The 27,083-nt window shown below is 52.8% G+C and overlaps 2 protein-coding genes across 4 annotated transcripts in view; one reads left to right on the plus strand and one right to left on the minus strand.

The window, feature by feature from the left end:
• The window catches only part of HADHA (hydroxyacyl-CoA dehydrogenase trifunctional multienzyme complex subunit alpha), a 14,319-nt gene extending 7,651 nt beyond the window's left edge, over positions 1-6,668 (minus strand). The window contains exons 1-3 of the mRNA XM_038130494.1: positions 6,533-6,668; positions 539-580; positions 359-451 (exon numbers count right to left, since the gene is read on the minus strand). Coding sequence (XP_037986422.1) covers positions 359-451; positions 539-580; positions 6,533-6,620 — 223 coding nt within the window. The 5' untranslated portion in view covers positions 6,621-6,668. The remainder of the gene's footprint in view (positions 1-358; positions 452-538; positions 581-6,532) is intronic.
• A 22-nt stretch (positions 6,669-6,690) lies between these two features.
• HADHB (hydroxyacyl-CoA dehydrogenase trifunctional multienzyme complex subunit beta) lies at positions 6,691-25,590 on the plus strand. Of its 3 annotated transcripts, none has more exons than XM_038132092.1 (16): positions 6,691-6,825; positions 9,707-9,944; positions 10,301-10,342; positions 11,128-11,224; positions 12,233-12,277; positions 13,155-13,254; positions 14,393-14,480; positions 15,876-16,063; positions 18,370-18,550; positions 20,323-20,444; positions 22,034-22,113; positions 22,193-22,240; positions 23,068-23,155; positions 23,237-23,311; positions 24,239-24,403; positions 25,028-25,590. In XM_038132092.1, the coding sequence occupies exons 2-16, from the start codon at positions 9,878-9,880 to the stop codon at positions 25,061-25,063; spliced, it is 1,422 nt and encodes a 473-aa protein (XP_037988020.1). In that variant the 5' UTR covers positions 6,691-6,825; positions 9,707-9,877; the 3' UTR covers positions 25,064-25,590. The 3 variants fall into 3 exon arrangements, with proteins under 3 accessions (XP_037988020.1, XP_037988019.1, XP_037988018.1); XM_038132091.1 differs by lacking the exon at positions 6,691-6,825 and adding an exon at positions 6,876-6,956; XM_038132090.1 differs by lacking the exon at positions 6,691-6,825 and adding an exon at positions 6,975-7,057.
• Positions 25,591-27,083: the final 1,493 nt, after the last annotated feature.

Genomic DNA, 27,083 nt, shown 5'->3' on the forward strand with positions numbered 1-27,083 from the left:
GAACAACTGCAGCTGTACTGACCTAAAAAATGAGAATGAGGTTCTATTTATACTGTGTTCATGATAACAGAATCAAAAGCATTTTTGAATTTCAAATTACTGATGCATGGACATATTCTTTAACTGACTTGAGTACAAAAGCTAAGCAAGATTTAACTTTCTTTTTTTTTTTTAAAGTTTTCCATAAGATTTGGAACTCAACAAGACCTCGTGCCTGGGAAAGAGACAAATGAGCTTAGCACACACAAAGCACTGCAAGAGGCATCTCCAGATGTCTCACCAAAATCCCCAAATCTTCTTTTCCTACTTCTCCTTTGCTCCCAACTCTGTAAGGCTGCAGGTTAGGGAAGTTCTTAGCCCTGAATGGGAATTTTCAATACCTTGGAATTTGGTGTGTTGAAGCGCACGACAGCAACATCCCCTTTGATATCACAGCTGACGTGGGTTCTGTCTGCAAGCAAACACAGGGGTGGGCTCAGCTCCTGCTCCAGGGATTTGAAGGAAAAAATATAGATTTATAGAAAAGCTTCACACTTACTCTGGAGGGCACCGGAGGTGGAGATGTTACGGCAGGCATAGCCTAAGGAAAAGATGTCACAGGTATTAAAGGAATCCTCAGCAGCCTCTCCCAGCTCCCCCGGCCTGCCAAGGACAGCTTTTGGAAACCCTGGGCACGAGCCAGTCCCTTCCCTCCCAGCCTGACCTTCCAGCACAGACCCCACTCTGCAGTGCCCAAATGAGAGCAGCAAAAATGAAATCCCTCTTCCCAAGCAGCTGGCAAGGCATGGAGCAGCTGGCACAGGGAGTTTGGCCTTGAGCATCCTCATTCCAACCTCTTCACCTGCTAAACCAGCGACTTTCCTGCACTTTGGGGAGCTTCAAGGTGAATTCCCTGCAACGCAAACACAACTGCCCAGGGTATTTCTGTAAAAACACACTCTGGTGCCAGCAAATGGGGCCAGTCCAAGTGTGACCACACAGATCTCAGGGGGCACAACTGGAGGGCCACACGAAATATTTATTCTTGCCTCCATCTATCAACAAAATACTCAGAATCACAGACTGGTTCGGGTGGGAGGGATCTTAAAGCTCATCCAGTCCCTGCCCCTGCCATGGCAGTGACACCTTCCACTGTCTCAAGGTGCTCCAAGCCCCATCCAGCCTGGCCTTGGGCACCGCCCGGGATCCAGGGCCTGCCCACCCTGCCAGAGAACAATTCCTCATTCCCAAGATCCCATCCAGCCCTGCCCTCTGGCACTGGCAGCCATTCCCTGGCTCCTGTCCCTGCAGGCCTTGTCCCCAGTCCCTCTGCAGCTCTCCTGGAGCCCCTTCAGCCCTGCCAGGGGCTCTGAGCTCTGCCTGGATCCTTCTCCTCTCCAGGTGAGCACCCCCAGCTCTCCCAGCCCTGGAGCAGCTCCGGGGCCTCCTCTGGGCTTTCTCCAGCAGCTCCAGGTCCTTGTGCTGTTGGAATGCCCAGGGCTGGAGCAGCTCTGCAGGTGGGAAGCTGTTCTACTTTGTCCTGTGCATCCAGGCCCTTGTCCAGGGTCCCTGTCCAGCTCTTGGATCCAGCTCCACTGATGACATACAAAGCACATGAACACGTCTTCTTCCAGAGCCCTCAGAAAGCTCAGGTCACAAACGAACAAGTTCTGCCCACAAGTTTCTGACTTGTAAATCTCCTTTTTCTGCTCAGAAATTGTGTTTGGCCTCACGATCTCCTCAAGCAACCTTGATCTTGACCATGAGGATCCCCAAACTCGGATCCAGGCTGAGTCCCTGCCAAAGCTGCTTTAAGCCTGAATTCCAGTAAGAGTGTTACTTCCACATGTATCTATCCACCAGGCAGCACACAGCCAATTAGCCAGGGGAGGGCTCTGATAAAGCCTTCAGGAATCAAACATTCCCATTGCCAGCAGCAAGCAGGGAGCATAACACAGCACCAGGAGAAGAAACTGCAAACTGTGCCTCCCCGACAGGTGTCCCCCCCTGCCACAGCCCCGTGACACGGGCTCAGGGCTGCACTTTGGCCTCCTTTCCACCTTGTCCGGGGTGCTGGCAGTAGGGACTGACCTTTGCTCCCATTCCTGAGCCCAGGATATGCAGTGTGATGCCGTGGGGATGGAAATTCAGGGTCAGGCTGTCCCAGCAAACAGCTCTGGGGTGCCTGTGTGTGTGTCATGTGCCCACAGCAGCATTTTATAAACAAAGAGTGAAGCAGTTCCCACTCCAAAGCTCCTCAGCAATATTTAATACCCACATGTGATAGCTCCACCCAAGAATAATTTCCCTAAACTCTTTGTGTGCTCCTGAAAATAAGCACCAACATTCAATTCCCACAAACCAAGTGCGGGCTGGCAACAATTCCTCTGCTGAGAGATGCTGCCCAGCAGAACACCATGAACCTTTAACAGCAATATTTTAACCCAATAAAAGCCATGCAGCCTCTTTAAGGGCTGAACTGTCTCCCTGAATTGGTTAATTCAATCCTTGGAGCAAGCTGGGATAGTGGAAGGTGTCCCTGCCCATGGCAGGGGTGTGGAACAAGATGAGCTTTAAGATCCCTCCCAGCCAAACCAGTCTGGGATTCCAGGTTTTTTGTTCTCTGCATGGCTTTCCTTTTCCATATCAGTTCCCAAACAGATTCCTTCCATGAAAACCTCCCGCCTTCAATTCCACTCTGCCCTTCCACTCTCAAAAAACAGAAGGGATGAAGTAGGAAAAAAAAATAAATCAAGGGCATGACTGCACAAATCTCACTCCACTTGAACATAAACTCTTTTGGGAGAGGTGCTGTCAGCAGCGCACCAGCTGGTGAACACTGGAGTAGCCTGACAGTGGTTTATTTTAACTCCAGCATATTTGTGGAAAACATCTTTTTGCCAGGAAGCAAAGGCAGCTCCCTGTCCTGGTCCCTGCACATCTGCTTTAGGTGTTGATCCCTTCAGCACTGCAATGGGAACGTGCCAAGACCAGGGCCAGAAAGTTCCTCCAAAATGCTGCAGGAAGCAGAAGCCCGGCCTCAGACTCCCACCACATCCCATCATTCATTCCAGAGTTAAAGCCCTGAAAATCAGTTCCAGTCTCACTCCAGCTCAAAGACTGTCCAGCACCAGGACACCAACACTTCAGGTGCCCTCAGGGCTTTGGATGCACCAGAGAATGGACAATGACCACCCCACAGCCCAGCCTGCTCCTTCCCACGTTCTCCTCTCCCTGTTCCTACCTCAGCTGCCTCCCCGCCCGGCACCTCCCACCCTTCCACTCACCAGGACGGCTTGAACTGGGAACAGCCTCCATGGCTCAGGGAAAAGCCTTTTTCCAGTCCTGGAGCAGCCCAAGCCCCAGCAGGACGGACAGGACGAAGCTCAGACCACCTGAGCACGGAGCTGTGACCCGTGAGATGGGAAAACTCCTGGCAGACTGAGCTTCCCAAGCCACCCTGGGAAGCTGGTGGCACAGGGATGTGGCCCAGCAGGTACAGCCAGCCCTGGAGCTCACCTGGCTGCTGACTGCTCCCTGCCTTTGGGCTGCCCCCGAGGGCTTTGCATCCACTTCCCAAACTTCTGCTTTGCAAGGCAGAACGAGGGTATTCGCTCATAATGAACGGGGACAGCGTCCTCCCAGCAGCTCCGGGGCTGCTTGTTGGGAAGAGCTCTACCAGTTAGAACAAGAATTCCAACCAGCAGCAGCCTGAGGAGCCCACGGAGCTGCCACAAGCCTCCTCCTCAGGGATTGCAGCACCCTGTCACGTACAGACCTGCTCCAAGGCTGCACGTAACAGAGCTGAGATCCCACAACCATGGAACTGCTCACCATGGAACTGCTCACCATGATTCCAGAGTTATGGAATTGCTCACCATGATCCCACAACCATGGAACTGCCATGATTCCAGAGTTATGGAATTGCTCACCACGATCCCACAACCATGGAATTAACCACCATGATCCCAGAGTCATGGAATTGCTCACCATGGTCCCAGAACCATGGAACTGCTCACCACGATCCCAGAGTTATGGAATTGCTCACCATGATCCCACAACCATGGAACTGCTCACCACGATCCCAGAGTTATGGAATTGCTCACCATGATCCCACAACCATGGAACTGCTCACCATGGTCCCAGAACCATGCAACTGCTCACCATGGTCCCAGAACCATGGAATTAATCACCCTGATCCCAGAGTAATGGAACTGTTCACATTGATCCCAGAACCATGGAACTGCTCACCATGGTCCCACAAACGTGGAATTGCTCACCATGATCCCACAACCATGGAATTGTTCACCATGATCCCAGAGTCATGGAATTGTTCACCAAGATCCCAGAGTCATGGAACTGCTCACCATGATCCCATGACCATGGAACTGCTCACCACGATCCCATGACCATGGAATTGTTCACCATGGCCCCAGAACCATGGAACTGCTCACCATGGTCCCAGAGTCATGGAACTGCTCACCACCATCCCAGAACCATGGAATTGCTCACCATGATCCCACAACCATGGAATTGTTCACAATGATCCCAGAACCATGGAACTGCTCACCATGATCCCACAACCATGGAATTAATCACCATGATCCCACAACCATGGAATTGTTCACCATGATCCCACAACCATGGAACTGCTCACCACGATCCCACAACCATGGAATTGTTCACCACGATCCCACAACCATGGAATTGTTCACCATGGTCCCAGAGTCATGGAACTGCTCACCACCATCCCAGAACCATGGAACTGCTCACCATGATCCCACAACCATGGAATTAATCACCATGATCCCAGAGTCATGGAATTGTTCACCAAGATCCCAGAACCATGGAACTGCTCACCATGATCCCACAACCATGGAACTGCTCATGTTGGAAAAGAGCTCTCAGAGCACTGAGTCCAGCTCTGAACCAAGCTCAGGTCTGGGTTTAAATGAAACACAGCTGGAGTTTGGATCAACATCAACACCAGACTCTGAGACCCTTCAAAGTGCTCAAACATGAGGTTTCCAGAGCCTCCCAAACAGGACCTTTGGCATTCCCAGTGCTCCTGGGACTCCCTGCCTTGCTGGCCAGGAAGCACCAAGGCAGCTCTGTGAAGAGGCAGCAGAGAGCCCCAGCCCTGCCCGAGCTGGCAAGGGAGATATCCCACACAAAATCATGGAATCACTGAATCCCAGGGCGGTTTAGGTGGGAAGGAACATCAAAGCTCATCCACCTGCCATGGCAGGGACACCTCCCACTGTCCCAGGATGCTCCCAGCCTGGCCTTGGGCACTGCCAGGGATCCAGGGGCAGCCCCAGCTGTGCCAGGGCCTGCCCACCCTCAAAGGGCACAATTCCTCATTCCCAAGATCCCATCCAGCCCTGCCCTCTGGCACTGGGAGCCATTCCCTGGCTCCTGTCCCTCCATGCCTTGTCCCCAGTCCCTCTGCAGCTCCCCTGGAGCCCCTTTGTGCTGTCTCCTACTCCCTGGACCCTTCTCCTCTCCAGCCTGAACAGCCCCAATTCTCTCATGGAGCACCTGCAGACACCCTCCTCCAGCCAAATGGGACAACAGGGTCACAGGGGTGACAGGGATCCCCCTTCCCACGGATACACCTGCCTGCCTGGAGGGCAGCCACAGGATCCAGACTGCCAAGGGCATGGGGACACCCTCTCCTTTCCAAGCAGGCTCTCGGGGCACTGGGGACAGGCACATGTGTCAGGGCACAAGGACATTCTCTCCCTGTGGCTCAGCTCACGTGCAGGACTATCCTGACTGGAGGGTGTGTCCCCCCCCCCCTCAGTGCCAGGTCACAAGGACCCCCCCAGAACCTCCCAGAGATTCCCACAGTGTGTCCCCGTGCAAGGACTGGCACGGCAGGATGGTCCCTATGGGAGAGACCCCAGGACACGGGGGGACAAACCTTGGGGGGGGGAATGTTTGGGACCTGCCAGGGATCCTCCCAGGCCATGGGGGACAGACACACGTGGGGACACCTCCCACCCTACAGCTGCCCTGGGGATCCCAGTTCCGGTCCTCACAGACCCTTCCCTGGGAACTCCTCACAGCCCTCACGGCCACACCACCCGAGGAGCCCTTCGGGACCCCCGGACACCCCCAAACCCTGGCCCAGCACCAGGAAATCCTCTCCAGAACCCTCTGTTCCTCATCCCCTCAATGCCACCCCGGCCTTCGCCCACTTACTGCCCTCTTTCTCCACCTCCCAGTGCCCCCTCAGTGCCCCCCTGCCCCTCGCCCCCTCAGCGTCCCCCTGCCCTCACCTCTCAGTGCCCCCTCACCCTCCCCCCAGAATTCACTCCTCAGTGAGCCCCATCTCACGCCAGTCCTCGCTCCCTCAGTGCTCCGCGAGCCTTCACAGCCCCCTCGCTGTCCCCGTGCCCGTCAGCGCTCCCCTTCCCTCAGCGTCCCCTCAGCGCCCCTCCGCTATCTCCGTCCCTTACCCCTCACTGCCCCCATCCCCCGGTGCTCCCCTCACGCGGGGGACACCGCACCGCAAGCCGCTCCCGCTCCCCGCCGTCCCCTCGCTCACCGCGGGGCGGGGTGTGCCGCGTCGGGCCGGCCCTGGCGGCGGCCGGGAGGCGGCCGAGGCTGCCGATGGCTCGCACCGCCGCCGCCATCTTCGCCGAGGTCGAATGAGGGAGAGGCCGCCGGGGGCCTGACCGCGCCCGCCCCGCCCACGCCGCCCCGCCCGCTCCCGCCCGCCGCGCTGCCCGCGCGTTCACCGCGGCCAACGCACTGCTGTCTCCTTCTCCTCCACTCTCCGCGGTGTCTCGGGTGTTTTCAATCCGCGCCGAGCCGGAGCGAATTGCGGGAGAGGCCGGGGTAGGGCTGCGGAGCGGCGGTGGAGGGGGAGGTGTGGGTCAGGCGTGCGGTGGGCAGCCCGGAAGGTGGGGGGGGCGCGGGGCCCTTGGTGAGTGGCGGCGCGGCCGTGGCAGAGCGGGGTGAGGGCGGAGGTGAGCGGCGGGAGCGGACGGGGACAGAAGGGGACAGGAGCGGACAGAAGGGGACGGGGCGGTCAAGGGCTCCGTCCTGGATGGACGGGAGTGTGGGAAGGGTGAGAGGAGTCGGGAGTCGGTCCCGGAGTAAAGGGGTGGGGGTTAGGGGTAGGCGGCTGGGTCCGGGCTGGAGCAGAGGGTCGGGGGAAGGATGAAGGGAGGCCGGGGGACGGTCCCGGGTGGACGGGGAGACGTGAGGGGAGGCGAGGGGCTCGTTCCGGGTGGGAGTGAGGGGAGGCGAGGGGCTCGTTCCAGGTGGGTGTGAGGGAAGTCGAGGGGATCGTTCCGATGGACGGGGAGGAGTGGGGGGAGTCGATGGGATTCGTTCCGATGGAAGTGAGGGAAATCGGGGGGCTCGTTCCTGGGGGGAGTAAGGGGTGTCGGGGGGTTCATTCTGGATGGAAGAGAAGGGAGGAGTAAGGGGAGTCGGGGGGCTCGTTCTGGCTGGAAGTGAGGGGGGTCGGGGAGCGGTCCCAGATGGACAGGGAGACGTGAGGGGAGTCGGGGGGTTTGTTCCGATGGACGGGGGAGCAGTGAGGGGAGTCGGGGGGTTTAATTCCGGGTGGGAGTCAGGGGAGTCGGGGGGCTCGTTCCAGAGAGACAAGAGAGAACAGTGAGGGGAGTCGGGGGGTTCGTTCTGGGTGGAATTGAGGGGAGTCGGGGGGTTCGTTCTGGGTGGAATTGAGGGGAGTCGGGGGGGTTCGTTCTGGGTGGAATTGAGGGGAGTCGGGGGGTTCGTTCTGAATGGAATTGAGGGGAGTCGGGGGTTCGTTCTGGATGGAAGAGAAGGGAGGAGCGAGGGGAGTCGGGGGGCTGGTTCTGATGGAAGTGAGGGGACTTGGGGGGCTCGTTCCAGAGAGACAGGAGGGAGCAGCGAGTGGAGTTGAGGGGGTTCGTCCCGAATAGAAGTGAGGGGAGTCATTCTGGATGGATGGGGAGCAGTGAGGGGAGTCAGGGGGTTCGTTCCGGGTGGGAGTGAGGGGAGTTGGGGGGCTCGTTCTGGATGGAAGGGAGGAGGAGTGAGGGCAGTCGGGGGGCTCGTTCCGAATAGAAGTGAGGGCAGTCGGGGGGCTCGTTCCGAATAGAAGTGAGGGCAGTCGGGGGGCCTCATTCTGGATGGAAGTGAGGGAAGTTGAGGGGCTCATTCTGGATGGAAGTGAGGGAAGTTGGGGGGCTCATTCTGGATGGAAGTGAGGGAAGTTGGGGCGCTCATCCTGGATGGAAGTGAGGGAAGTTGGGGGGCTCATTCTGGATGGAAGTGAGGGGAGTCGGGGGGTTTGTTCCAGGTGGGTGTGAGGGGAATTGGGGGGCTCATTATGATGGATGGAGAGCAGTGAGGGGAGTCGGGGAGTGGTCCCAGATGGACAGGGAGGAGTGAGGGGAGTCGGGGGGTTCTTTCTGGATGGATGTGAGTCAGGGGGTTTGTTCCAGATGGAAGTGAGGGGAGTTGGGGGGTTCGTTCCGGGTGGGAGGGAGGGAAGTCGGGGGGTTTGTTCCAGATAGATAGGGAGCAGTGAGAGGTGTCGAGGGGCTCGTTCCTGGTGGGCTGGGAGGGGAGTCGGGGGGTTCTTTCTGATGGGAGGGAGGGTGAGGAGGGCCCAGGGGGTCGGTCCCAGATGGATGAAGGGACCGAGGGGTGGGTCCTGGGTGGATGGGAGGGGTCAGGAGTCGGTCCTGGAAGGATGGAGGAGGAGTTTGGGAGTGGCTGAGAGCAGTACGGGTGTGTTTGGGGTGGGCGCTGGGAGTCTCGGGGTGACAGTGCTGCAGTGTGAAAGTGTCAGGGTGTGTGGGGATGGGAAGGGAGCAGGGGCTCTTCATGGAATTGGGGATTATCCTGAGCTGGAAGGGATCCCTGAGGGTCCCGGAGCCCAGCTCAGCTGTGGAATCCAGGCAAATCCTGGCTCTGCAAGGAGCTTTGCCCTGGTGATTTGTGCGGGCAGGGCTGAGCCCTTGGGGTGCCAGGGGAGCACCAAAAATGAGGGGGTTGGGGGCATTTGGGGGGCAGGAACAGGGGTGCACTGGGAGGAGGAGGTTACACCTGGGGGAAATTCTGTCAGCTGGGCAGGGAAAATTTAGGGAAAAACCTGAATCAGGTGTGGGGAGGGAGGTTGGCACAGGTGGAGGAGGAGCAGGATGCCTTGGGAAGGTTTGGTTTTGGGATCTTTGTTGGCAGGAGGAGCCTGGGGGTGGGAAGGGGCACGTTGCAGGTGTGGAGCTGCAGCTGGGAGGTGTCAAAGGGGGTGACTGGCAGCTAGTGCTGAGTTTTGGGGAGCTGCAGAGGGCTGGGTTTGGGACTATGGGTGTTCCTCTACCCCTCCATGGAAAAACTTTGTGCTTGGGAGAGAAAGTGCCAAGATTTGAACCCCAAAGTGTGACAGAGGGGGATGAATGTTGGCATGGATCAAGCTAAGTCCTGGAGCTGTGAGAGCCATCCCTGGGTGGTAAAACTTGCAGATGAGGGTTTGTTTATAGGGAAACCAATTTGGGAAAGCTGCAGAGGGATTTTTAGGGGTGGAGGACATGAATTTGCTGTGTATGCCACGGGGATGAGCAGCAGGAGCTCCTCAGGCTGACAAGGGGCAGGGGTGCCAAGGACACTGGTGGTGTCAGGAGGTGCTGCTGGCAGCGGGGCTGTCTGGGCACTGGGACAATTTTCCAGTGGGAAGTGGAGGGAATTGAGAAGCTCACTGGGCAGTATTTATTCACAGGCACAAGCCGGGCTCCGAGCGTGGTGGGAGCTGATTCCCTGTGCTGCTGCTGCCCTTGGAGTGTGTGCCCCTCACCTTGCTGGCTCTGTGTGAGGCAGGCAGGACTCTTCCCGTGGCATTGTTCAGCACAGAGCAGCTTGGACTGAGCCCAGCTTTTCCCTAGATCCCAAAATGAGTTCCATGCTGTGCTCTGCCCTGCGGAACCTCCCTGTGTCCTCAGCCTGGGCTGCTGGGGCCTGTGAGTATCTTTAGCTTTTATTGGTGGGTGTAAACCTCTGGTTGAAGTGTTGGCTTTGGAATGGATGCTGGGATCTGAATCTGTCCCATTCTCACCTCTAAAAGGCTGGCAGTGTTTATTTTTTAATCCCAATTACATTGTTGCCTTGTTTGTCCCTTCCTGCATCATATGGGGAGGAGTCTTGAGTTAACAGTTTACAGAAAGTGTGTCAGGTTTCTGGACAGAGTAAACCCCCCCCATAGGTGCTCAGGTGTCTTACAGTGACATTATTTGCTTTTTCTAACTCTTCTTGCAGAGACCAAAACTGTTTCTAACATTTTTTTGGGGGGGATTTTTTCCCCTTTCTTGTTTTCCAGTCACTCGATCACTCAGCTGCTCCTCACAGTTCCAAGCTGCAGGTAAGGGGAAAACACCAGAACCTCAGGGGGTCTGTGCTAAACAAGGATGTTTTGGAAGCTTAAATCTTAGAAATGGTGCAGAGTGGTTCAGGTGTTCCTGAAAAGCTGCAAGCAAGGAAAACTTCAGGCAAACCAGTGTTTGCAGCAGAGTCCTCTCATCCCCTGAGTGCCCTTGCTCCCAGCAGCCCTTCCCAGCTTTTAGTCACACTCCACAGTGAGAGGTTGGGGTGATCCATGTGGGGGTTGCTCAGGTGACTCAGGCTTTGGGATTTTGGGAACAGGCCTGGACAGCAGCTCCCCATCATCCCCTGGGTTTTGGGAAGAGCCTGAAGGAACCTCAAGACAGTGCTGGAGTTTTGTCCTGGCACTGGCATGTGGAATGGTGCTGGGTCATGACATCCCTTGTCTTGAACCTCTCCCACTGGGGAGAGAATTTCTTCCCATTAGGAAGAAATTTCTTCCCATTAGGAAGAGGTTCTTGGCTGTGGGGGTGATGAGGCACAGGCCCCATCCCTGGAAGTGTTCCAGTCCATGTTGGATGGAGCTTGGAGCACTCTGGGACAGCAGGAGGTGTCCCTGCCCATGGCAGGGGTGGCCCTGGATAAGCTTTGAGGTCCCTTCCTACCCAAACCATTCCAAGATTCCAACTCAAGTGTCCTGTCTTCCCTGCCTTTTACTTACACACCAAAAAAAAAAGGGCCATTTTCTTTTTTTTTCTAGAAATCTTTGCAGGATCTATATGAAAATTGCTGATATTCTTGTCACCATCACTTCTCTCTTCACAGCCCAGCCAAAGACTAAGAAGAGCTTGGGCAAAACTGGGGTGAAGAACGTGGTGGTGGTGGAGGGTGTCCGCATTCCCTTTCTGCAGTCTGGCACCACGTGAGTATCAGAGAGGAGGGAAACCCAGGAAACACGCCCTGGCTTGCTTAAAACTCAACTCTTTCTGTGAAAAAAAAATTCATTTCTTCTTTTTAATGTAGTTATTCTTGGGGCCTAGAGGCTCAGGAGGTGCCCTGAGTTGGGCTGCTGCAGTTATTCCAGTTTATTGAGTGAAGGAATGTGGTTTGAGGAAGGTTGTCCATGTGTTTGAATCCTGGGAAGAGTAAGGATTTATGGAGCATGTCCAGAGGAAGCAGTTGGAGAATTTATAGCAGATGAAGCAACAAATTTGACAGAACTGGCAGGAGAGGGGCCAAGAATCTGCTGTAGGCTCTTCCTGGATGGTTGTGCCACCACATCCACAGCTGAACCAGAACCACCCCCGACTGTTAGGATGGAGAAGGGATTCCTTTATCCCATTCCTGCTGCTTTTCTGTGGGTTTAGTGCAGTGATTGCATCCCCTCTGCTCTGGAGCCAGGCTGGCAGAGCTGGGAGTGCTCCCCTGGAGAGGAGAAGGATCCAGGCAGAGCTCAGAGCCCCTGGCAGGGCCTGAAGGGGCTCCAGGAGAGCTGCACAGGGACTGGGGACAAGGCATGGAGGGACAGGACCCAGGGAATGGCTGCCACTGCCAGAGGGCAGGGCTGGATGGGATCTTGGGAATGAGGAATTGTTCCCTGGCAGGGTGGGCAGGTCCTGGCACAGCTGGGGCTGCCCCTGGATCCCTGGCAGTGCCCAAGGCTGGGATAGACACTGGGGCTGGGAGCAACTGGGATGCTGGAAGGTGTCCCTGCCATGGCAGGGGTGGCCCTGGATGAGATTTAGTGTCTCTTCCAACGCAAACCAATCTGTGATTCCTTGAAATGTTTGCTCAGAAGCTCAATGGAGCGTTTCTGATCCATCCCCAGCTGTCGCTGCTCACAGGAAAATTCTCTCCTGATTTCTGTACTGAGAATTCTGCTCTGATTTCTCACACCTCTGAGTTTCTTCCTCTGCTCTTCACCCTCCAGGTATGCTGATCTGATGCCACATGACTTAGCCAGAGCAGCACTGCAGTAAGTAAATGGAACACTGGGAGGGCTCCGAATTCTTGTTGAACTGCTGAGGTTTCGGGGTTGCAGAGCCAAGGCTCTGGGCTTGCCTCTGAACAGCTCAGGTGCTTTATTTTTCCTGGCCTCCCTCCACAGCAGTGGGTGGCTTAAGCAGCAGAGTTTGTGTTGTTTTTTGGGGTTTTCAGTAGGTTGGTGTTGATGCAAAGAGATGCTGGTGGTGACAAATTTTAGTGAATTTGATTCCCAGCTGTAGTTTTCCAGACACAGGCATCAGAGCTGCTCTTGAGGTGTGCTCACATCTGGTGGGAAACACAACCTGGGCAACACAGAGAAAATGAAGTGACAGCAAGGATATTGAGCTAATTCTGTAATCCTGTTCTGAGGATCATTAGCAGTGGGTTTGCTTTGTTGAGAGGCAGGGCAAAGTGCTCTGCAGAAGCCTGGAGATGGCTGCTCCATCTCTGGCAGTGCCCAAGGCCAGGCTGGACAGGGCTAGGAGCTCCCTGGGACAGTGGAAGATGTCCCTGCCATGTCTGGGGTGGCACTGGATAAGCTTTGAAGTCCCTTCCCACCCAAACTATTCTGGGATTTGATGATTCTGTGAGCCATTTTGTGGAAGCAGAGGTGTAAGGGCTATGAAATAATTGCTTTAATGAAGTTCTGTAATGATTTATAGTGAAATTATCACCAAGATTAATTGCAGCCCATAATCAGCTACACTTCCCACGGACCCACATGCACATGAGATTTCTTCTGAGGGGAGGACAGAAGCTGTGGCTCTGCTGTTGCCCTGTCCTGCAGCCAAGCTGGCAGGCAGAGGATGTTGGAGAGGTTTTTATTTATGTGATTTAAATTCCCTTTGTTTTGATCCTCTCCTTAGGGGCCTGCTGACCCGGACCAGTGTCCCAAGGGATGTTGTTGATTACATTGTTTATGGCACAGTTATCCAGGAGGTGAAAACCAGTAATGTTGCCAGAGAGGTGGGTTCTGTGCGGCGTTTCCCTGGGAATCTGATTTCTGCAACTGCTCTCAAAATGACAAATCCTTGCTCAAAAATGATTTCCCATTATTATTGTCTGTTTATATATGATTTGAAAGGATGAAGTAGCTGTGTAGTATTGTCTGTTAAATGAGTGCCTGGGACTATAAAGAAAATGATTTTGTGATTCTCTGCCTCCTGTTGAAATCTGCTACAAATTTCATTTAGCATAATTTTTTTAAATCAGATTTTCATGTTTCAATGCTGTGAAGCCCCTGCTTGACTCTTCCCTGCAAGGGAAAGTTTTGTTGAGGGTTGCTGATCCCTCAGCTCCTAAACACCAGTTGGATTGAGCACTGCCTTGCCCAATATCCTGGGAGGAGCAGAGTGTGCTGTGAGGGTTTGCTTTGTTGTGGTATTTATTTATTTATTTATTTGAGCTGCCTGCTCAGACACAGCATTCTCAGGATTTGAAGAAGTGGAGCAGCTTTGCTGCCCAAAACACAATTCCTGCATTATCCCCAGAGCAGCTGATCCTCAGGAATCATGTGCCAGGCAGCCTGATCTTTGCTAACCTGGAGCCTCTGCACCTGGATAAATCCATGATGTAACCTGGACTCCCTGTGCAGCCTCAGCCTCGTGAGTGCAAGGCCTGCCTTTGGTCACCTGCCAGTCAGATGGGGCTGCAGGGTAATTTTAACTTGGGAACAACTGCTGAACTTTCAACCACTTGGCCACATCCCAAGTAGGGAAGGGCTGCTCAGATGAGTCACTGCTCTGCAGTTTGCTGCTCTCTGTGAAGCCACAGGTCTAAATCACCCTTTTCACATGTTGCCTTTGCCAATAAGGTGAAGGAAATTGATGTCGAGTAGTTGGAGGCTCTTTTGATGTGTTTTTTTTTTTTTAATGTGGGGTGTGATTAGTTTGTCTCTTTATTAAAAAACGTGAAGGGGCAGTGACTGTTCTGAGCATGGCCTCAGTTTGTGCTCCAGAGTTTGGGGAAGGGAAGAGCTGCTGCCATAATTAACTGGATGAAAACTCCACGTCTGTGTCCTCATCTCCACCTGGCAATGTGTGCTGGGCAGGGGCAGCTCTGGGAGCAGCAGCTGTAGGTTTAACAGCCCCTCTTGTTGTTTTAGGCTGCCTTGGGAGCGGGGTTCTCGGACAAAACTCCGGCCCACACCGTCACCATGGCCTGCATTTCCTCCAACCAGGCCATGACCACAGGTATGTGGGCTGCAAAACAAGCTGTGGGGCTGAGAGGGAGCTTGGGAATTCTTTTACAGCATTTATTCAACTTGCACTGCTTGTGAATGTAAAAAAAAACAGCTGAAAAAAATGCTGGAATGGAAGGAAAAATGGGATTTAGCCTGGAGAAAAGGAGACTCAGTGGGAACCTTGTGGCTCTGCACAACTCCCTGACAGGAGGGGACAGCCAGGGGGAAGCTGGGCTCTGCTCCCAGAGAACAGAGACAGGATGAGAGGGAGCAGCCTCAAGCTGTGCCAGGGAAGGGTCAGGATGGACATCAGGAGGAATTTTTCCCTGGAAAGTGGAAGGAGCTGCCCAGGGAATGGTGGAGTCCCCATCCCTGCAGGTGTCCAAGGAATTTCTGGAAGTTACACTCAGTGCTCTGGGCTGGGGACAAGGTGGAGATCAGTCAAAAGTTAGATTTGATGGTCTGGGTGGTCTTTTCCAGCCTCAGTGATTCTGTGGAAGTTTTTTAGCCAACATGAACTGTCTGCTGTAGGCCTGCAGCAGCATCTCTGCCCAGTGTCCATGTTTATTTGGGAGGTAAAGACTGACCATGGTGAGAAAGTTGCTCCTTTCAGGCTCCTTTTAGCTTTGGCTTAGCCTAACCAGGGCTAAAAAATGGAGACACAGCTCAAACTGCTGGGGCTGTCCTTCCCTCCCTGCTCTGTGTGACAAGGACAAGTGGCAGCAGCTCATGTGTAACCCAGCCATGGCCTGGGGCTGCAGGAGGAGTGCAGGAGTGGCCAGGGCTCTGTTGGGGTGCCTGTTGAGGTCAGGATTGAAGGCACTGGAGAGGATGGTTCACATTCAGACTCAAGTGTTTTTATTATTTCTTACCTGTGTTACAGTCTCACAGCAGTGAGTTCTGCAGCTCTTCAGTAAAAAGGCACAAAATGGCCAACTATCTCTTGCTACAGGGTATCTTAAGGCTAAATTATCCAGTTAAGAAATGAAACCTAAATTATTTTTACTTTTAACCCAATAACTAATCAGTCAAAGTCTGCAATGTGGACTTTTCTGTCCAATTACAAAATACCACCCAAACCCATGGAGAAGAAAGAAGAAGAAGGTTAAGAAGGACAACCTGCCACCACCCTAAACCCTCCATCTTGCCCCATTTTTATCACTATATTCTGAAACCCCAAACTCCACATTTTCCACCCTGTGCTATCACACACTTCTGACGAGCTCCACACCCACAATCCCAGTGCTCTCAATCAATTCTGGAAGCTTCTCCATGGCCTCAGGTCAAATGCAGAGCTCTCCTGGTAGGTCAGAGTCCGTCAGCACAGAAAGTCTGAAACTCTGAGCATCCAGAACTCCAACAAGGGGTGAGTGGCCCTGTTGTGGCAGTGTTCCTGTCCTTGCAGGTGTGGGGATGATTGCAGCTGGCCAGTGTGACGTGGTGGTGGCCGGTGGCGTGGAGCTCATGTCCGACGTCCCCATCCGCCACAGCAGGAAGATGAGGAAGACCATGCTGACCCTGAACAGAGCCAAGACCCTGGGCCAGAAGCTCTCCCTCATTTCCAAAATTCGCCCTGACTACTTTGCTCCTGAGGTATTTTTTGGTTTTTCAGGTATTTAGGTGTTTAGTGAACTGGTTTAGAGGGTGTGAACAGGTAATTTTTTTAAGATGGGTGAGGTGGCTCCTGGGGTTCACCATGATCAATCTCTGTCCTCTGCTTTGGGTTAAAACACTGATTAATTCATCTCACAGCATTTGGGCCTCTGCTTTTCCTTCCCACATGTTCATCTTTAGTAAACCCAGCTTAGTGCTAAACCTCTTTCGGCAACTCCTGGAGAAACTGTGCTGCAGATGACAGAAATAGAAGTTTTTTTCCTCCATAAATATAAAGGTTATTTTGAAGTGTCAGAAGTATTCTAGGGTCAGAGGAATTTTACTGGATAATAGCAGTAACTCCATAAGTATTAGGAATATCCTCATTATGTGAATTTGATTAATTTGATTAAATATGCTTTATGATTTCTATTCCTGGCCAAATCCTGCCAGGGGCTGGATGTGTTCAGCTCCCCTGAAGAGCATCCACAGGGCTGTGTCAGGAGCAGAGTGAGCCACTGCTCTGTCCTGGGGGCCGTGGGGGGTGAATTACAACGTGGTGAGGATGGAAAGGAGCAGCATTTCCCTCCTTCATCCCCTGAACTCTCCACAAGGAAAGTGCATCTATATAATTCCCTTTAGTGTGAGTGCAGCAAGGCCCAGGTTAAGTGTGGCAGAGCTGACATCCCAAATCCACATAAGGTACAAAAATTTCAGACTGAATGCATGCAGGGATTTCCTGAGTGCTGCTGGAAGAACTAAAATTAGCCAAGATCACCTCTGAGCTCTGCTTTTGGATGAGGAGGTGTCTGGCAAGGAGTTTTGAGGTTCCAGGATGTGGTGTTTGAGCTGAATCCTAAAGGTCTGGTCACCCTTTGTCATGGATTCCCTGTGTGTGTGAAAAGATAGGTGTCTGCTAAGGAAGGCACGAGCCTTCCTTGAAATGGAAAATGTAAACCCCCTTCTTCTGAATTAATTGTAATTTTGAAATTAAGGGGCTCTCAGGCAAAGATATGGGAGCAGGAATAACAGTTCTTTAATAGGAAAATTAAAAATACAAATGAAATAGTACAAACAAACAAAAACAACCCTGCCAGAGTCAGAGCAGGATCTGACCCCCTGTGGGTCAGGGTGGTGGCATTGTCCCCTTCCATGGTGGCTCAGCCCTCCTGCAGTGCCAGCTGTGCTTCTGCTGGAGCAGGGATCCTGGACAAGGGGGGAGTTTTCCTCTGAAGCTCCAGGGCTGCTGGGGATGGGCCTGGAATTCCTCTGGGAATGCAGGGCAGGAGAAAGCTGCTCCTCTGGGAATGCAGGGCAGGAGAAAGCTGCTCCTCTGGGAATGCAGGGCAGGAGAAAGCTGCTCCTCTGGGAACGCAGTGGGCAAAGGCTGCTGTGGTATCCTAAAATCTCAGATTGTATCCAGGTAGGAATGCTTGGCTCCTCCCCTGGGCAGAGCATCTCCCCATGGGATGATGCAATTTTATCTGTAATTTTATCAGCCATGCAGTGACACTCACTGGCCATTAACAGAAGATAATTATTAATTAATGGCCCATGAACAGCAGAGATCTCCTGTGGTATTTTCTGAGACCCCTGTCGTGGGGAGGAAATGATGAATCTGACTCCATGTTCTTAGAAGGGTAATTTATTATTTTATTACCCATATTATATTAAAGAATACTGTGTAAACTATACTAAAGAATAGAGAAAGGATACAGACAGAAGGCTAAAGGATAATAATGAAAAACTCCTGACTCTCTCCAGAGCCTCTGGTTAGCCATTAAGTAAAAACAATTGACATGAAGCAAATGAAACAAGCACCTGTTGGTAAACAGGGTCCAGACCACATTCCAGAGCAGCAAAATGCAGGAGAAGCAAATCAGATAATTATTGATTTCATTTTTCTCTGAGGCTTCTCAGCTTCCCAGCAGCAAAGTCCTGGGCAAAGAGATTTTTCAGAAAATATGGCAGTGACAATCTCCTGGAGGGAGGACTGCTTGTGGAAGAGAGAAAGAAAACTGCCCCACAGATAGGAATGGATTTTCCAACCTAAAGCTCCCTGTTAAATGTGCAGGCAGCTCTCAACACATTTCTGGAAACCCTGCAGCAAGCAGCAGCCTGGAACTTGTTTTTTTTTTCCCAAAATCTTGGAAAGGGCTGATCTCTCTGACACATTTCTGTCGTGATCTGATTGCCGCGTGCTAATTAACAAAGGCAAGCGCCTCCCTCTGACCGTGGGGCTCCGCTCTGCGTGCTCCCAGGAGGGTTTTCATTCACCTGTGCTGACTCTCCCTCCCTGGTGGCAGCTCCCAGCTGTGGCAGAGTTCTCCACCAGCGAGACCATGGGGCACTCTGCCGACCGCCTGGCCGCCGCCTTCGGCGTCTCCCGCCTGGAGCAGGACGAGTACGCGCTGCGCTCCCACACGCTGGCCAAGAAAGCCCAGGACGAGGGGCTGCTGCAGGATGTGGTGCCCTTCAAAGTGCCAGGTGACAGTGCCACGGCCAGCACGCACTGCTGGGGGCAGCTCCAGGCAGTGCTGGGGGTCTGGGTGGGGTTTATCAGGGTGTTTGTCCCTGGAGAACCGAAAAGGGATAGCTGAAGGTGTGAACACGGAAGCGTGGAATGGTTTGGGTGGGAAGGGACACTGAACACCCAGTTCCAGCCCTGACACCTTCCACTGTCCCAGGGTGATCCATAACCTGGCCTTGGACATTCCCAGGGATCCAGGGGCAGCCACAGCTGCTCTGGGAATTCCATCCCAGCCCCTCCCCACCCTCCCAGGGAAGAGATCCTTCCCCCCATATCCTTCCCCCCACATCCTTCCCCCAATCCCATCTAACCCTGCTGGAACCTAAAATGCAAAGAATTCTCAGAACTTTGGGCCTGTAAGCCAAGCTTAGAATCAAACCCAGGATTTGACCTGAAACCTTAGATAAAGCTTTTGAACTTAAGTGCTAAAAGCGAGAATGTGGATTTATAATTTAAAACAGAGACACGTTAAGCTAAGTAAAGGAAAATGAAGAGTTTTAGGGATTAAGATACAGAAAAAATAAAGTAGTTACAAAGGTAAACAAGATGTTTAGAATACAGTACTCAAGGTTTGTGTGTCATAACATGATTGGCTAAGAAAGCTCACACTGTAGCAGGAGTCCATAAGATGAAATATGTAAAGATTGGGTCAAAAACATAAATATCCTTGTTGGCAGTGTTTTATTGGTCAATAACTCCTTAACAGGTCTTGTGACCTTCTGAGCCATGCAGTGAAGATGTGAGCAGAACTCGCCCTTCCTGCCTGTGTAGAAGATGAGAAAAATAAACCACATCATCTAAAAAGCTCAGAGATCCCCTCTCTAACTCATTCAAAACTCTTTCCAAAAATCCCCATCTAAGCCTGCCCTCTGTTCTACCTTTACACGTCTAAATTTTGTCTTGCCAACCCCACATCTCTGCTAATGAGGTGACAGAGCAGGGAAAATCAGGACAGTTGGACATGGAATCCCCCTGCTCTTCCTCCAGGCAAGAGAAACCACATTTACACCCCAAAATATCAACAGCAGACACAAAGCCCAACAAAATCCCAGGCTTGTAACTCAGGTGCTGGATGGGAAGAGCTGGAATGTGGCAGGTTCCTGTCCATCAGGCCTCACACTCCTTGCTGGGAGGTGAAATAGTTTGGGGAGAACCTTTAAACCTGTGCTTGTGTCCCCCTCAGCCCCCAGGAGCCAGGGGACACTCTTGGCTGCAATACCTGTTCATTTGGGAACTCTGATTGGTATCCTGGAGAAATTTTCCTTGTGGATCCACGGTTCCATGTGGTCTTTATGGTAAAATTAGTACTTTTTCTCAACAGGCTTATTTAGCAGATGGATATATTTGGGTTTTCCCAGTGCTCTTTATTCCTTAGCGTGTAAATGTAAACAGATTTAAGGCCAGTTCTCCATTTAGGCTTTTTTTAACCTAAATTTAAATTCTTTTCTCAACTGGGTTTCCCATGTGGTAATTTTTCCTTCCAGTAAACAGATGGCAGCACTTTGTTTTTGCTGTCATCTGAGGAAAAGTGAGGTAGCTCCAATTTTTAAGTGCTGTTTTTAGCCATGTTAAGTATCCACAAACACATTTTCCTTTTTTCCCTCCTCATGCTTGTCCTGAACCCCACAATTTCCTGATTTTTTTTTTCCCCCTGGAGTCCTGATGATGAAATCCTTGTGCATGGCTGATTTTTGTTGTTGAAATGTCCTTTTTTTTTTATCTTCACCAGGCAAAGACACAGTTACCAAAGACAACGGGATCCGTCCATCCTCCCTGGAGCAGATGGGAAAACTGAAGCCAGCCTTTGTCAAGCCCTATGGAACAGTGACAGCAGCCAACTCCTCCTTCCTGGTAATTCCTGCTCCCAGCACTGTCAGCCAGAGGGGATGACTGTCCACCTGACCCTCTGCCTCCCTTAGCTGGTGTCACCTGGGAATGACACTTTTAATTGCCAGATTTTCCAGGTGTAACTTGGAACTCCGTTGTAATCTGGTGGATTTGGGTATTGGATAGTTTCATTTTCAAATCCATAACAAAACCCCTGAAGTTTTGGGATGTCTGACCTCATTGCTTCTCTGTAGCTGCTTCATGAGGGTCAATCCTTGAACAGCCCTTGTAGGGATTCTGTCCCAGGGTGGGGTTGGTCACGTTGTACAGCTGAAATCAGTGGGTTTAGTCTGAATTTCACAGAATCATGGAATGGTTTGGGTTGGAAGGAACCTTAAATCTCATCCAGTGCCACCCCCTGCCATGGGCAGGGACACCTTCCACTATCCCAGTGGCTCCAAGTCCCATCCAGCCTGACCTTGGTCACTGCCAGGGATCCAGGGGCAGCCACAGCTCTGGAGGGACAGGACCCAGGGAGTGGCTCCCAGTGCCAGAGGGCAGGGCTGGGTGGGATATTGGGAATGAGGAATTGTGCCCTGGCAGGGTGGAAAAGCCAGGATGCCCAGAGCAGCTGTGGCTGCCCCTGGATCCCTGGCAGTGCCCAAGGCCAGGCTGGACACTGGGGCTTGTGATGCCTGGAAGTAGAACACAATCTTTTCCAGACAATATAAAAACAAACCTTTCCTTGGAAGCCTTCAGGTACAGAATGTGGCAAAAATCCCCATCCTGAATTAGATTTGTACCATTTCATACAGGGTGGGGCAATTAGAATATCCAGGCAATATTGTGCAATTAGAGGAGCAGTGATTAATTGATTCCCCCCTGGCTTCTGCCCCATGGGAGCTCTCCTCCCCATCTCCGACCTTACCTTTATCGTGTCTGTGATTACTCGGTGCAAAATAAAAAGTCCTTGGAGGAGTAACAGGAAAGACTAAACAATATTTTAGGAATGCATCCATAAGAGTTTGTTCACTGCTGGAAAAGTACTGGAAGTTATACCAAAGCATTTAACAGTCTACAAAGCTACAAATATATAAAACAAAAACTCTGAGCACTTGGAGCAAAGGGAGGTGTCCCTGCCCATGGCAGGGCGGTGGAACTGGATGTGATTTAAGGTCCCTTCCAAACCATTCCATGATTCCACAATAAGTGGGTTTAATGATAACCCACATTTTTGCCATGTGGTGAGCCTGTGGCTTGTGTCATCCCAGAATTATTCTCATTTTTGGGATGGAACTGGGAGGACAGCTGAGTGTTTGGGGTCACCAGCTTGTCCCAGGCCTAGCAGGGCTTTCAGGCTCCTCTGTCCTGGGTGAAACAGGGGAATTGTGCCTGTGGGCTGTGAGGAGCTGCTTCAGCACTGTGTGTGCTGGCATCATCAGTGACCATCCATCCCTCCATCCTCCCAATCCAGCAGCCTTGTCCTTTGCTCCCTGCCTTAGTGGGGTGTCCTGGAGGCTCTGCTGGTGTTCAGCTCCTCTCTTTCTGGGGCCTGTGGGGCTCGTTGTGTGCAGGTCCCTCCCCCCTCACCTGGTTTCTCCCCGCCTTTCCAGACTGACGGAGCGTCGGCGATGCTGATCATGTCTGAGGAGAAGGCCCTGGCCATGGGCTACAAACCAAAGGCCTACCTAAGGTAGGAGGAGCTGCTCCAGCAGCCTCTGCTCCTGCTTCCTTCTCCTCTCCCTGGCACTGACAGCTCTTTTCCTGCACAGGGATTTCGTGTACGTCTCCCAGGATCCCAAGGACCAGCTGCTCCTGGGGTAGGTGGAGATGGAGAGCATGCCTCTCAGCCCCTGCTCCCACAACAGCCTCTCCTACTGTAGTTATGATATTTTATGAAAATCCTTTTGTCAGGATTTTCTTCTCCTGAGAAGCTGAGGGCCTCAGCTTCAAGATGTAAACAATTATTATCTGCTAGTGTGGAGTGCAGCAGGTGCTTCCTTGATTAGTCGATGTTGGATGTTTCTACTTAATAACCAATCAAGGAGGCAGCTAGGTCAGACTCTCTGAGAAACACAAGCCTTTATTATATATTCCTTTCTATTCCTATCTCTATTCCTATCTATTCCTACCTTCTGATGCATCTTTTTCTCTATTCTTTTAGGATAATAATATATATTATATATATTTATATATATATAAATATATATTATTATACAATATAATATATATTATATATCATTATATATAATAAACATATATAATATAAATATATATCGTTTTAATATAACATTTTAAATATAATGTATATTATAATATAATAAACCAACCTTCTAAAACATCAAGTCAAAATTTCCCCGTCCCTCACCCTTATCCTAACTACCCTAAAAACCACATCCTACCATGGTGGTGTTCTGGGAGGTGCCTCAGGAGATGTTGCATCTCTCCAGGCCTTCACGAGGTGGGAGAGCAGCAGTGGCAGGAACACCCCAGGATTGCTGGGGCACCTCAGCAATAGTTCTGGGGGCTGTGCCTCCCTTGGACAGGGATGGACCATGAGCCCAGAGAGAAGGATGTGACTGTGGGAAGGTGGGATGGGGCTCACAGGGAACACAGATGCAAGACTGGTGTGTCTTCCCTCCTTCAGCCCCACCTATGCCACTCCCAAAGTGCTGGAGAAGGCCGGGCTCAGCCTGAGTGACATCGATGTGTTCGAGTTCCACGAGGCCTTTGCTGTAAGTGCTCTAAATTTGGGATGGCTCCCTGTAGCCATCTGCCTTGGCTTATTCCCTATGTCACCCTCTCCTCCCTTGCAGGGCCAGATCCTGGCTAACCTGAAAGCCATGGATTCAGATTGGTTTGCACAGAACTACATGGGCAGGAAGTCAAAGGTAAGGCACGCTCAGGACATTTTCCTCCTTGTCCTGTCCCTCCATCTCTTGTCCCCTCTGCAGCTCTCCTGGAGCCCTTTTAGGGCCTGCAAGGGGCTCTGAGCTCTCCCTGGATCCTTCTCCTCTCCAGGTGAGCACCCCCAGCTCTGCCAGCCTGGCTCCAGCCCTGGAGCAGCTCTGGGGCCTCCTCTGGACCCACTTTTCTCTCCAGTTCAGTGAAACTTTGGGGTTCCTGGGCTCCCTCCTGCCAGTGCTGGTGCTGCACAGCCAGGCTCTGGCTCTGTCCTGTGAGGGGCAGTGATGCTCCTTGAGCTGGGCTTAGCAAATCCCAGTTTATGATGTTTCTTTGGGGTATGATGTCTCTTTGGGGTATGAGATTCCTTTGGGACATGAGATTTCTTTGGGATGCTGTTCCTGTTGTCCACAGGAGGTAGAGATCCAGAACCACTGTAGAGATCCACCGTGGATCCACTTTTCTCTCCAATTCAGTGAAACTTTGGGGTTCCTGGGCTCCCTCCTGCCAGTGCTGGTGCTGCACAGCCAGGCTCTGGCTCTGTCCTGTGGGGAGCAGTGATGCTCCTTGAGCTCGGCTTACCAAATCCCAATTTATGCAGTTTCTTTGGGACATGAGATGTCTTTGGGATGCTGTTCCCGTTGTCAGCAGGAGGTGGAGACCCAGAGCCACTGTGGAGCTCCAGAGCCACACCCCCTGTAGAGGAGGGTGCTGAGGACAGTGAGAGGGGCTCAGTCCTTGCACAGTGCAGGGCTGCAGGTGAAGCAGGACCTCTTTGGGGTGCTTTTATCCCTCATCAGCCACCTGGATGGGCCATCCTGAGCTCCTGTAGGCTGGGTGTTGGGATTAGGGGGAATGAGGTGTCACCTCTTCCAGCCAGGTGACATGGGGTGTGTCCCTCTGTGTCCCTGCAGGTTGGAGCCCCTCCCCTGGACAAGTTCAACACCTGGGGGGGCTCCCTGTCCCTGGGACACCCCTTTGGGGCCACCGGCTGCCGGCTGGTCATCACTGCTGCCCACAGGCTGAAGAAGGAGGGAGGCCAGTACGGCCTGGTGGCTGCCTGTGCTGCAGGAGGGCAGGTAATGCTGCTGTGCCCCAGCCCGGGGAGAGGGAGGAACCTTGGGAGAGGGCAGGAGCAGCAGGGTTGATCCTGCTGGGACTCTGCAATCCTGCCTGGTGACCCCAGCTCTGGGTGCTGCGTGTTCAGAGCTCCCTGAGGCACCTCTGGCTGCCCCCATCACCCCTCAGTCCTGTCCCTGTCCCCTGGGAGCACAGCCTGACTCCCCCTGGCTGTCCCCTCCTGTCAGGGAGTTGTGCAGAGCCACAAGGTTCCCCCTGAGGCTCCTTTTCTCCAGGCTGAGCCCCTTTCCAGCTCCCTCAGCCCTCCTGGGGCTCCATTCCCTTCCCTGGACACGCTCCAGCCCCTGCAGGTCTCTCCTGTCAGGAGGGGCCCAGAGCTGCCCCCAGCACTGGAGGTGCCCCAGCAGTGCCAGCACAGGGGACGGGCACTGCCCTGGCCCTGCTGCCACCCCAGAGCTGGCACAGCCCAGGGGCCAGTGGCTTCTTGGCCACCTGGGCACACCTGGGCTCATGTCCATCTGCTGTGGCTCATGTTCTTGATGCTGTGCCTGGGAGCCTGTGCCAGCAGTAATTACTCTTTGTTAATGAGCCATTTCTGTGATGTTTTGTCTCTCTGTTGCCAGGGTCACGCGATGATCGTGGAGCTCTACCCCCAGTAACAGCCCTGGGAGTGCTGTCCCTCCATCCTGTGCCTGGTGATGCCATTTCAATGCACTAATAAATCCTGCACCCAATCCTTCTTGGAGAGGGGATCTGTGGCCTTTGTCAATCCCTTGTAGCTACTCAGCCAGTAATTTTTATCTAATGAGCGCGCTCTATTCCACTTCCAGGAGAGGAGCAGTTAACACAGCTCTGAGTCTCTGCAGGCTCCTCGTAACTGTCTGATCCCTCTGGTAACCCTTCAGGATTTCTCCCACGGGGGAACAAAAGTTATCCCAAAGCTCTGGATGGAGAATTAAGTTTGGAGATCAGGAGAACGTGAAGCAGTGGAGGTGTGGGGGCTGAGAGGGGAGGTAATGCTGTGGGGAGGAGCAGCTCTGTGGGGCAGCAGCGTCAGTCCCAGGGGCTGAGCTGGGCTCTGAGGGGGCAGTTTGCTCCACGCTGTCCAAGTGCTGTTGGAATGAGCAAATTGCATCTGACGAATGAATGTCACTGATGGAACTGCAATAAATCAGGACAAAACCCAGTTCTGGCTGTTTTCTTTCCCTTCTTCCACCCGAAATGCTTTGGGGACTGTTCCTGTGCTGGAGGCTGTGAGCTGACACCAGGTGCTGGTGCTCTGAAATCATGGAATCACAGCTGGTGTGAGTGGGCAGGGGCTTGTAGAGGTCACCTAATCCACCCCCTGCCATGGCAGGGACACCTCCCACTGTCCCAGGATGCTCCAGCCTGGCCTTGGGCACTGCCAGGGATCCAGGGGCAGCCCCAGCTGTGCCGGGGCCTGCCCACCCTGCCAGGGCACAATTCTTAGTTCTCAATATCCCATCCAGCCCTGCCCTCTGGCACTGGGAGCCATTCCCTGGCTCCTGTCCCTCCAGGCCTTGTCCCCAGTCCCTCTGCAGCTCTCCTGGAGCCCCTGCAGGCCCTGCAAGTGGCTCTAAGGTGTTGACAAATTTCAAGTGTGCAGGGCTGTCCCTGTCCCAAGCATTGGGAAGATGAGATCATTGCTCTTCTGTTTAATTTCCTCGTTATTTTCTTCACTTTGTGATGCTGAGGGTGGCTGCTCTGACCTGCCAGGGAGCAGAGTTTCTCCTGAAGCACCTCACAAACAACCTTCGAGTCCTTTTTTCTGACAGAAGCACTTTCTGCCACCCACCAGCTGCTGCCCGGGGGCTGAGATAAGGGATGGGTGCAGCAGCCGGGCTGTCCTGTTTATTCTTCCTTGGAAACCTTGCACAAGAGCACTGCTCCAGGGGGAGAGGGGAACTGCCAGGCCCAGAGGAGGGCTGGGATTGCTTTAGAACCACAGAATCGTTTAGGGTGGAAAAGAAAACTGGGAAAACTGAGTCCAGTGCTGCCAGGCCCAGAGGAGGTCTGGGATTGCTTTAGAACCACAGAATCGTTTGGGATGGAAAAGAAAACTGGGAAAACTCACTGAGTCCAGTGCTGCCGAGGCCACCGCTGACCCACAAGTGCCACATCCACGCGGCTGTTGAATCCCCCCTGGGATGGGCACTTGTCATGATCTGTCCTTGTGAACGGGGTTTGTGAGGGTTCGTTAGATTGATCTCAAGGTACAAAAACACCGACATGGCAAAGGGGGTTGCAGTAATAATCAAAACCAGTGTACTTTATGGAATGATCACAGCAAAAGGCGTTGGAGGGAATTGGGGGGGAAAAGGGAAAGCATAAGGAAAGAAAAGGGTAAAAGAGAAAGGGAGGTTACAGCTACCAAACATAGAGGCGAAGAAGTCCTTCGAGGTCCAGTCAAGGGGTACCTGTCGCATTCACGTCCGGGGAGATCTCAAAATCACAAGCTAACTCGGGGGTTTTTATTACGATTTTTCTATTGGGGATTGTGAAGGGGGGAGAAACTGATACAATAGTCCATGATCTCATCTTGGTCAGCAGTGGGCGAGAGCCGTTGTCTTCTTGGTCCAGTGGTCACTACCTGCAGGCAAACACCTCAGTTTGGTCAGCTGGTCTCCCCCACTCACCCCCCAGGTTAGAGGTTTCAGT

The sequence above is a fragment of the Motacilla alba genome, chromosome 3 (genome assembly GCF_015832195.1).
Source record: "Motacilla alba alba isolate MOTALB_02 chromosome 3, Motacilla_alba_V1.0_pri, whole genome shotgun sequence".
NCBI lineage: Eukaryota > Metazoa > Chordata > Aves > Passeriformes > Motacillidae > Motacilla > Motacilla alba.